The 10,995-nt window shown below is 42.0% G+C and overlaps 1 protein-coding gene across 1 annotated transcript; it reads right to left on the bottom strand.

Moving 5' to 3' along the window:
* Nucleotides 1-1,322: 1,322 nt before the first annotated feature.
* On the bottom strand, nt 1,323-2,170 carry LOC149373276 (uncharacterized). Its single transcript, XM_089597607.1, has 2 exons — nt 1,419-2,170; nt 1,323-1,377 (listed from the first exon to the last, which is right to left on the bottom strand). The coding sequence occupies exons 1-2, from the start codon at nt 2,168-2,170 to the stop codon at nt 1,323-1,325; spliced, it is 807 nt and encodes a 268-aa protein (XP_089453733.1).
* Nucleotides 2,171-10,995: the final 8,825 nt, after the last annotated feature.

The following is a 10,995-nucleotide window of genomic DNA, read 5'->3' as shown; positions in this document are numbered from 1 at the left end:
TGACTGTTCCTTATACTAGAAAAAAATCACTCATCTGGCCATGGACAGCTTATCCATTGTTTTAAATCCTCGATGATACACAGAGAAGAGTTGGTTTCCTGTAAGTATACAGTGAACGAAATTCGTACACCTACAGATGGCGTGCTGTCCTCACAAAATAGAGTGAATGTCCAGCGTACACTGAGATTTCTCGTGCATGCACCCTACTACTGCGCGCTCGTCTGTGTTCACTGAGATTCCTCATGCATGCACCCTACTACTGCGCGCTCGTCTATGTTCACTTGGGTTTTTCGTGCCAACGACTGTGTTCACTGAGATTTCTCGTACACGCAATGACGTAGTTAGTGAAGTAGTGAGCCCGAATAGTTATTCATGAGTTTAGTCGATCATAAAACAGAAAGATTATATATGAATTTTTTTGTTCAAGTATGTGTTCAAGTAAACGTATAATTTTGTATTTTTAAATAAATTTTTGTGATTGAATTTTTATGAATTTTATTCGTAACAATAGCCCATAATTTTTTATATTTTATAGTGCAAACGAATGAAAATACGAGACACGTAAGATTCACAAAAAACGATGATACGTGCCAACAGTATTTCACAGCGTTTACGAGAAATCTCAGTGAACACAGTCGTTGGCACGAAAAATCCAAGTGAACATAGACGAGCGCGCAGTAGTAGGGTGCATGCACGAGAAATCTCAGTGTACGCTGGACATTCACTCTATTTCGTGAGGACGGCACGCCATCTGTAGGTGTACGAATTTCGTTTGCTGTATACTTACAGGAAACCAACTCTCTGTGTAGGGAGGGCTTTTTCTATTGGCTCTGAAATCTCGATTACCGAAGAGGCATCCACTTCTTCTATCGGAAACCAAGCCGCTTCCTGTTTTCCGGCTTCTGTGGCATCTACGATACAGAGCAATTCATTGTTGCGTCGGGCACAAACTCGTTGAGGTCGTATAACGGGGGCTGGAAGAGAGAATTTTCCATGAAGAGCCTTATTATGAGCTATCAGTCTCGTTTTTGCAGCAAATGTAAGGCCGCATACTTTGCAGGTTCGGCTTTCAAGGTGTCGCCAGACGGAAGGACAGTACATGTCAAATGGCACCTGTACATGAATTTAATTTTCCGTGAGATGCGAAAAAAAAGTTATGACAATTTTTTAAAATATCAATTTAAATAACAAAGTAGTGTGGCTGCTTTTTATATGCATTTTGAAGGAGGAGCAACGCTGTGTGTACCTTTTTAAAGCCTTCAGAATCAGGCTGAGTCTGAAACGCCAACCGTGCTATAAGCGGTAAGAAGGTTCCCTCGTCGCTATCTGAGTTCACAACTATTACGCCGGTCGAATTCTGATTCACTCTGATGGACGCTGGAACAAAATTTTTGGGGAGCAAGGACCGTATTATGGACCTTGGAGGAGAGCAACAGTCTTGTGATGAGCATTTCGAGACTTGACATGCGTATTGAGACTCTTGGACATGAATTGCGTACCAAGAAGAATCAACGTCGGCTGGATCTGGATATGTATCTGCTTCAACATAGCTCGAAACAACAGGATACCCATCTATGACGATTCCATTCCAAATCCCTGCAAGTGTCTCCCCTGCATGTCGAAAGTTGCGTATTTCCAAGTCAGAATCGATAGTTTTTCCCGCTGCATCAAGATGACTTCCAAACTTATCGTGAGGCAGGATGAGCACAGCAAGTTCGCGGCTCAGAGGAGCCATTCGCCTCTCCACCCTATTGTAGGCACTTCTTCCTGGGGCATTGGTCACCAAAAAAATTGCGTCAAGGTCATGTTTCTTAAAGGTTTCAATAGCGTGCCCAATCACTTTATTGTACCTCGGATTTTCATCTGGTCCACCGTCCGAAGTAATTATTACAACTGGTTTTACAAGACCAGTAAATGTTTTCGCAAACTTAGTAAATTCGTGAAGTTCAAGCAATTTGTCAAAATCTGCCGCGTGACTACTTGCTGTCGCAGATGTATGCTTTGTACTTCGCACAGCGACGTATGTGGGGCCAGAATATCGCACATCATCTGGACACCTAAATCCGGCTTTCCGAATTTCCATAGCAGCGTATACAGATGGACATAACTTATGTTTCGAGGCTATAACATAATCGTGGTCTGGCAAACTGACCCTGTACTCTACGTGCATCAAAAGAGGAGCTTGTTTAGATGCAGCAGTCAGTCCTATTGGAACAAGAGCTTTCTTATCCTGAGTGAAGAGGTGTGAGTAAAGGGGGTGCGCGAAATAATAAAAACGAGTATTACAAGTTAGACAAAAAGTTTATTTAATAAAACTGCCGACCGACGTAGAACACAACAGATACAATTTACTGACTTTACAGACTTACAACCGACTTATCAGACAAAGACAATGAAGCTAGAACCGACGAGAGGTGTGGAAGGGACGGTGGCTTACACTGTACTAACCACAGGGCCCGCAAGTATCACCTTGCCTGTGGCGCTGTCTTACACACTATATATACAGCCTATTGAAAAGTCGTATATGCCAACACTTCCTCCCGACTTAAGATAGCTAAGTATATTAGACAAAAATTATAATTTAAAATAGATAAATAGATAAATAAATGTGTGTTCTTGACTCGGCTCCACGGCTCTGGGAATGCACCCAAGCAGTCCATGAGTCGGTCCATGGCTCCTTTATCACCTATCTGAAACAGAGACAACTTATTAGTTACCAGTCAGAGTCGCAAAAGCTGTTCGCGATTCTGCTAGCAAATTTTTCATGGAGCTCGATCGGTAGAAGTTTTGTGAATATATCGGCCATCTGTTCTTTAGTATTCAGCCATCTGACGTTTACTCTACCATAATTGACACATTCTTTAACATAATGCTCATGAATTTCTGTCATATGTCTTAATTTACCACTGCCTATAATTTTAGCATTTTGCTCAGCTGCCTTATTGTCGCACCATAGATCTGCTGGACACAAAGTATTATTCAGTATGATTTTAATCGAATTATCAACTGCCATCAGTTCTCTACATGCTTCACTCAGTGACACATACTCTGCCTGACATGTTGACAAAGACACATACGTTTGTTTGTGAGTTCTCCATGCCACTGAGTCTCCAAAGATTTTAATTACGTAACCACTTGTGGTCAGAGACCCTTTACAGTCGCCAAAACTGGCATCGGAGAATGCTTCCAGCCCTTGCTGCCTTCCACAATATCTTAGACCATAAGATTTGGTCCCTGCCAGATACCGAAACACTCTTTTAACCATATTCCAGTCTTCGTTAGTCGGACTTATTTGATGCCTGCGCAGCACATTCACTGCATAGCTTATATCCGGACGTACAGTATTGGCAGCATATAATAAGCTCCCAACAGCCTCCTGGTAGGGAACGCTTTCAGTCGATCTGGACTCATTCAAGTCAATCTGCCTTTCTGATTGCTCTCTTTGTTTTCTTTGTTGATTTAACACGTGACCTGTGACCATAGGAGTTTTCACTGGCTTAGAATCATCAAACCCAAACTTTTTAAGTATCTTATTTATGTAATTGGTCTGGGTTAAAGTTAGAACTTGGTTTTCTCTGTCTCTTCTGACTTCAATGCCTAAAAACGATTTAACTTCTCCTAGGTCAGTCATTTCAAACTCACTTTGCAGTCTTTCCTTCACAGACTTCAATTTGCCAGAATCTTTACTTGCTATAAGAATGTCATCAACATAGAGAACCAATATCAGGATTTTATCTGCCTCATGCCAAGTAAACAGGCAAGGTTCCAAGATATGAGATCTCAGACCTATTTTCGTTGCTGCCTCAGAGAATCTTTCATGCCATTTTTTCGGACTGACTTTAAGGCCGTAGAGGGCTCTCTGAAGCTTGCATACCTTGCTTTGTTTTTCCAGATCGGAACAGACCAAACCTTCTGGTAACTCCATATATATCTCGTCGTCAAGAGTACCATTTAAAAATGCCGTTTTAAGGGGTTCCTACGACTACTGCTGAGGTCAAAGACAAACAAAAAATAAAGTTTTGTTTTTCAATAAACAAATGTGTCTGAAAATCATTATGATATTTTTAATAACGTATGAAGTGGAAAAAATGATATTTATGTGTGCAGTTTAACTTTGTACGAAAAATTAATTATTGTTTTGACCAGCCTAGTGCATACGAAGGTACACCACCAGACCAGACCACCTGTGTTGGTGTAGTATAGCGATGTAATAAATAGGTATATGGTATATATATGTCGTGAACAAGTACGTCTGCTACCCACGTGACCTCCTGACCTCCCGGACACTATTTATTTATTTCCATCACAAATATCTCGCTAAAATGGTCCTTTATCCACAATTTTTAATACAGCATATTACAGAGGAAGACTTCATCTACAAAACGTATATATTCAGTCTGCTGGGACTTTTAATTTAGGTTTATTATAAACGAAAACAAATTGTTTTTCACGCTGCCCCATAGGAACACGTGCTAATAGTTACAACTTTGAGCTCAGATTTCTCAAAATTTTGACCCATTCGAAATATAATTTAGACCACCATTAAATTCAGTAGACTTTTATTTACAAGAAATAATATATCTCTGTTTGCGGACTTTCGCAAAGGAGCCCCCTTAACGTCAAGCTGACATGTATCTAAATTTAATTTATTGATTACAGCCAAAGCAGTCCTTATTAAAGTAAGTCTTGACACCGGGGCGTAAGTCTCCGCAAGATCATACTCATTTTTATCTTTAAAACCCCGTATTACCAGCCGTGCTTTGTGTTTCTCACATCCTTGAGCATTAACCTTTTTCTTAAGAACCCATCGGGAATCGATGATATTCGGACGTTTACTATTTACCAGTCCTGTAAGTCTGTTTACCAACTTCCAGACTTGATTCTTTGCCATTGAGTCAAGTTCTTCTTGGATGGCTTGATTCCAGCCTTCTTTATCCACAGCCTTCATTGCTTCTTTATATGAAGCTGGATCTTTATTTATTTCTGCTAGCAAAGAGTGGTAAACTAGATGTTCCGCATAAATGGCATTATTCCCTGACGTTTCAGTATCACCGTTCTTAAAAATTAGGTCTTTTGTTACTTCTTCCCCGAGAGCTAAGCCCGCAAAGCTGACGTGTCCTTTACACGACTTTCTTGGACCAAGTTGGCCTCCATTGTTTCTATCAGTCTTTTCGGCCTTCCTCTTTTTCGTTGTACCACCGGGGGCGCTTCCTCCGATGACTCTGTCTCTTCTCTTTCTTTTTCGAATTTTAAAAACCACTCGTCTAATTTAATATCTACAGTCACATTTTCCCAGTTTTGAATTGAATTTTTACCAAAAACGTCTCCATACACAAAACGCTGGTTTAATCTGACGTCCCGACTTTCATAAGACTTTCCTTCATCCGGACAAAGCAGACGATACCCTGTCGGCGTGTATCCTACCATAACTGCTCGTTTCCCTTTCGCATGGAATTTAGTTTCAGTGTTTCTCTGAACTCTCAAATACGCGATGCAGCCGAATCTTTTCATCTGACTTAGGTCTGTCCTTTTATTCGGAGCCAGCTTCATTAAAGGGATTTCCATGTTATTTGAGCGATGCGGAGTACGATTGTACGCAAATACAGCTGCGTTTAGTGCCAAGTCCCACATGTTTTCCGGGAGTCCCGAATCACATATCAGAGCTCGGACTTTCATTTGAATTGTTTTGTTCAGCCTTTCTGACGTGCCATTATGTTCAGGGGTATCCGGACAACTTAGTTGGAGTTCAGCTCCAAGGTCATTTAATATTTTTCGCACGGAGCCTCCCGTGTACTCGGTACCCTGATCGGACCTCAGATAACACACTTTAGCTTCAAACCCAAGAAGATTTTTACAGCCTTTAACAAAATTATCTAAACATTCACCCGTATCACTTTTGTTTTTGTTTTTGTTTTTCATCGGGTAAGCAATTGCAAATTTGGAATAATCATCAATAAATACCAAAATAAATCTGTATCTTTTTGTGTAAGAGGGTGGACTAATAATTCCCATTGTATCTGAATAAATTATTTGTAGAGGTTGGGATGCTCGTTCGCGTACCGAAGGGAAAGGCAGTTTTTGGGATTTTGTTCTTAAATACACATCACAAGTCTTAATCACATCATCAAATACGGCTTTTTTCAGACTTTTTACTCCCGGATAGTTTTTCTGCAGTTCCCTTAGATACCCCAACGAAGCATGGCCCAGTCTGACATGCCACAGCATGGCCCCGTTGTTATCTTTGAATTTTTTATAATTTTCGCTAAACGGACTTTGAATGTTTTTTATTTCTTCGGTCAGGACTTTTCCGACTTCATGAAATTTTCTGTCATTTATTAAAAATACATCTTCAAAACTGTCATTATTTAACTTACCGACCGAGCTCTCTGAATTTTACGACTTATTATTTAATTTTATATCTGCGGTTGAATTTTCAGGGAAAGTGTGTGTTTTTGACTCAGCCGTCAAGACTTTCATTCTTTTGTTGTCCGACTTAACAAATTCAACCATCCAATAGGGTTTTTCATATATTCCCGATATCCAGACATTTTCAGTATTAGGATTGAAAATACTAATCTCCTTGTCATCTAAATAGATTGACAAGCCCATATCAGCAAATTTCCGCAGCGACAATAAATTCCCGATCAAGTCGCGAGCACACACCACTCCCTGCAACTCAACGTCGTTATTGCGATTTTTAAGCAGCAAATTTCCCACTCCCTCCGTTTTCAAGTCTGCGGATGAGTCTGAGTTTGCACATTTTATTTTACCAATTTTGTTTCTGTCAATATTTGTAAATAATTTTTCTGACTTTGCAAAATGATCAGTAGCTCCCGAATCAGCGACAAATTTAATTTTATTTTCTCCATCCGATTCTGAATTATTTACCCAACCTGCAGAGTTTGAAAACAGAGTATTGGGGAGCTTGATCAACGTCAGAAACTCACCTTTATATGACCCTGAAGCATCTCGTTTTTCCTTCGTCTCCCGGCCCTGGTCAGAAACTTTCTGCCTTTTGAGATTTTTTTCGTCCCTGACGTTGCTAGAGTCCCTTTTCTGCCAAAAGTTTCAGGAATTGAAGCGGTCTCGGCCACTGCCACGGCCACCGCCACGGCCACCTTGATTCCTTCGACTTCCACGGCTCTGCCTTTTAAAATCCCATGAATCAGACTTATTTTGCTCACCACATCTCGGGCTGCATCTCTTGTGAGCTGGGATATCATGCACGAACGTGCCACACGTGTAACACTTCCTGAGTCCGGTACCTGCCTTCGGACACTTGTCAGCTATATGGTCCCAGTCATCACAGTTGAAGCAGCGGAGGCGGTCCTGTGGCCAAGAGGCATTCAAAGCTGCCCTCGTGGGGCGACCTCCAGTGGCTTCTGCTAGGCCTTCTGACTCGACCTTTAACATGTACGACATGAGGTTTTCATATGTCATACCCTTTCCATCTCTGCTTTGCATTTTAAGCGTGAAGTCTGTCACCTGCACGCTAGGTACCGCTCTGATTACGGCAGTATAAAAGGCATCTCGCTTTTCTTCTTCAGAAAAGGGACCAGACGTACTTATAGTCTCATAATTTCTGACCAGTTCCTCAAATTTTTCTATGAATTTGGCAACCGATTCTTTCCCTTTGTAAAATTTAATTTCATGCAATTTTTTACGAATCGCGGCCGTTGTAAGGGGCGTCTTCCCCTTCTTAAGTTCTTTCAGACTTCCCAATATTACAACCGGATCTTGCAGACGAAAAGTTCTTAAATGATATTTTTCTGTTACTCTAAAATAAATTAATAAAATATCTCTGACTTTTAATTTGTCTTTTTTGATCATGTCTTCGTTAGTAAATTCCGTATTTTAATCGAAGAATCAATAACATATAATAATCCTTTAGATCGGAGTTCAGACTTAAATTTATCGAGAAAAACTTAGAACTTCATATCTTTAGACAGATGGTAATTGTATATGTGTTGAGTATCACGGCCGAATTTATGTATTTGACTGATGGTTGTCGCGAGAAGTTCTGCGCTGCCTTTTGACAAATTTTCATTTTTTGTGTCATTCAAGAACGTTTTCAATTTGTCTTGCAGACTCACCCGTCTTCTGTCGTTGCGAGGAGTTGATGACTGCAGGGGTGCCCCGGTTGACGATTGGGCCTTGGATGACTCGACCCTGTTCACCCGCTCGCCCAACCGGGACAACCTTTGGTCAAAATTGCGCATGACCAGAATTATCTCCTCCCTTGTTCTCTCAGCCTCCTGCCTTTCTTCCTCTGCCTTCCTTGCCCGTTCTTCCTCTGCCTTCCTTGCCTCCTCGTTTGCTTTCTCCTGCCTTTCGATCATCTGACTAACCGCGGCCAACATTGAGTCGAAACTGGCCAGCATGGTGTTTTCTGAAAAATTTTCATTTTTCTGTTTATCTGCCATATGCAACTTCGTTTTGCTGACGTTTATCCATTTATATTTGTTTTCAATGGTTTGCACTTTCTTTATTTTAAGTTGGGTATTTTCCGGTGTGCGCGACGGGGAAGAGGGGGCTGCTTCGTGTACAGACTCATTTCCGCCTAATTTCTGCCAAAGATTTTCACTGTCTACATTTATCTCATCAAGGTTTCGGACTTCTGACATTTCGGACTTATTCTCATCTGACATTTTAAACACATCGACCGACTTTTCAAATAACCCGGGTTTATCACGAGCAGGTTCCTCGCTTTCCCCGTCTTCCCTAAATAGATTTTCTGGCAACGTCACTTTGCCTCCCTTTTTACATAGAAATTCAACGATGTATTTGTAATCGTCACCGATCAGGTAATCTAAAACAAAAGACGGACATTGTTTTCAGGGAGTCAACTAGAAATCGACCGAACGCAAGCCGAATCTAGTCAACGTGGCCCGAAGCGTGTTCTCGTGCTCGAACGCAAAGCACGATTGCACGCTGGGCACTCACACAGCCGGGCGCGACCGAACACAAGTCTAACGTGACTGTGCGAGTCACACGGAAAATAATTTCGTTTGCACACCTTTGGCGGGAATATCCCTTTGCCCGACACATGCCATCATTCCCCTTTTATCCACCAACAAGATAGCAGCTTGTTGTCGCCCCTCTGACTTGACTTGGAATGAAATACCCCGACATATTCTCGACAGAGCATCGATAGTTTGCTCGTCTAAAAGAAAATGTAAACTGGTAAAATATCAGCCTTTTCTGACTAAATCTGAAAACCGCCTTGAATATTTATTGCCTAGAGTTCAATTAATTAAAAGCACCGGGAAAGGACGTATATAATTTTCTGCCGACACACGTTCAAACTTTCCCAGTTCAGACATTTATATTGTAACGCGCACACAACAGTCGAGGCGACAAGAACAAGAGACGCGAGAAAGCACGAAAACAAAACACAAACGGCCTCGTTATAATTATGTTTTCAGTCAAAAAGCCTCGCATCATCACGAGAGGGAGAGAGAGAGACTGAACTCTCTCCTCAGCCGCAATATGTTGTCCCCCTCTCGATCCGCCCCGCTCTTGCATGTGCGTGTCGCGCTTCCGACGCCACGTGTTTCTTGGAATCCCAGGCATTTCTCAGAATGCACAAGAAATTCCCTTTTTACCTGACGTCGTAGCGTCCAACCTAGGCATCACTCAAGAAAACAAAGTGTTGACCTACCGCTGATCTCGGTTCTGGCGTCCAGATTTGCTCCCCTTTCCTCGACCGGCGTCGACGACGCCTGGTCGACAACGGACTCGGCCTGGTCACCAGGGGTCACGCTCTCGGCCGCTTCCTCGATCAGACTCTCTTGTCCATCCTTTGCTGTTTCAGCCCTTTCCGCCATCCTCCCTTTTATCACTCTCACCCACACAAACAAAGATCACGCGCGGTGGAAGCGAGTCTGGGGCCCGTAACCTGAAGAGGTGTGAGTAAAGGGGGTGTGCGAAATAATAAAAACGAGTATTACAAGTTAGACAATAATTTTATTTAATAAAACTGCCGACCGACGTAGAACACAACAGATACAATTTACTGACTTTACAGACTTACAACCGACTTATCAGACAAAGACAATGAAGCTAGAACCGACGAGAGGTGTGGAAGGCACGGTGGCTTTCACTGTACTAACCACAGGGCCCGCAAGTATCACCTTGCCTGTGGCACTGTCTTACACACTATATATACAGCCTATTGAAAAGTCGTACATGCCAACACTGAGACACGAAGAAAATAGCATCTGGCCCTAAGAAAGATGCTACTCCTTCAATATACCGAACCGCTGCCTGAGTAAAATAAGTGTCTTCATGCATTTTTCGAGCGTCATTTTGTGCTCGCACCAATTTTACGGGGACGGTTGACACGTACGTGTCGCTTACCTTTTGCTGTACGCGAGGACTTTGGCAAAAGTCGAAGGTATAGTGCAGATTCACTTAGAGTAAAGCCCTTTTTTTGCAATTCCTCATGCAGCTGTCCTAACGTTTTCACCGATCGAATCTTGTCTTCATGTCTGCGGTCATCGGCGGCGCTTCCATACATAGCCAACTCGATGATGACACGGTGAAGATCAGGCTGATCTGCTTTCAGAGGTGGTTTTCCGACGGATTGGTGGTGAACTTAAAGTTTCTTGACGAATTTGCGAAGTTTTTCGGTTATCTCTTGATGTGTATGCTTCCTGCTTTCTCGGGCTTTTTTTTGTCTCTCTGCTGCAAGTTTTTTTTGTTTTAAAGCTCGTTTCTCAATATCAATATTCTGCTGACATTCATGTATTTGTTTTTTAAGATTTACTTCAGGTATTAGACCGGAATCCTGAGCTCGCGTTAATGCATCTAATTTTTCCCTCAGTTCAACAATTTTCTTTCTGCTGGCATCTTGTGACGGTGTACCACGTTTTTTCTCTGTTAATGTTTTTGAAGTGACTGTAGCTGGCGGAAGTTCTTCAGGATGATTATCAGACTTAACGTTGCCATCTGATAAGTTGCTGCCAGCAACAGAAACCTCCTTCAGCTGATGTA

This window comes from Copidosoma floridanum, unplaced genomic scaffold (genome assembly GCF_036245765.1).
Source record: "Copidosoma floridanum isolate Cflo_tuat_1 unplaced genomic scaffold, Cflo_Japanese_pri ptg000034l, whole genome shotgun sequence".
NCBI lineage: Eukaryota > Metazoa > Arthropoda > Insecta > Hymenoptera > Encyrtidae > Copidosoma > Copidosoma floridanum.
Note: the sequence above shows the minus strand (reverse complement) of the source record. Positions and strands in the feature narration are given on the sequence as shown.

What these genes read in the sequence shown, in the direction of transcription:
- LOC149373276 (XM_089597607.1), bottom strand. Translation starts at nt 2,170, where the DNA reads ATGCACGTAGAGTACAGGGTCAGTTTGCCAGACCACGATTATGTTATA. An exon ending in GACTGTTGCTCTCCTCCAAG is followed by an intron (nt 1,378 to 1,418) that starts GTCCATAATACG and finishes ATTTTGTTCCAG; the next exon opens with CGTCCATCAGAGTGAATCAG.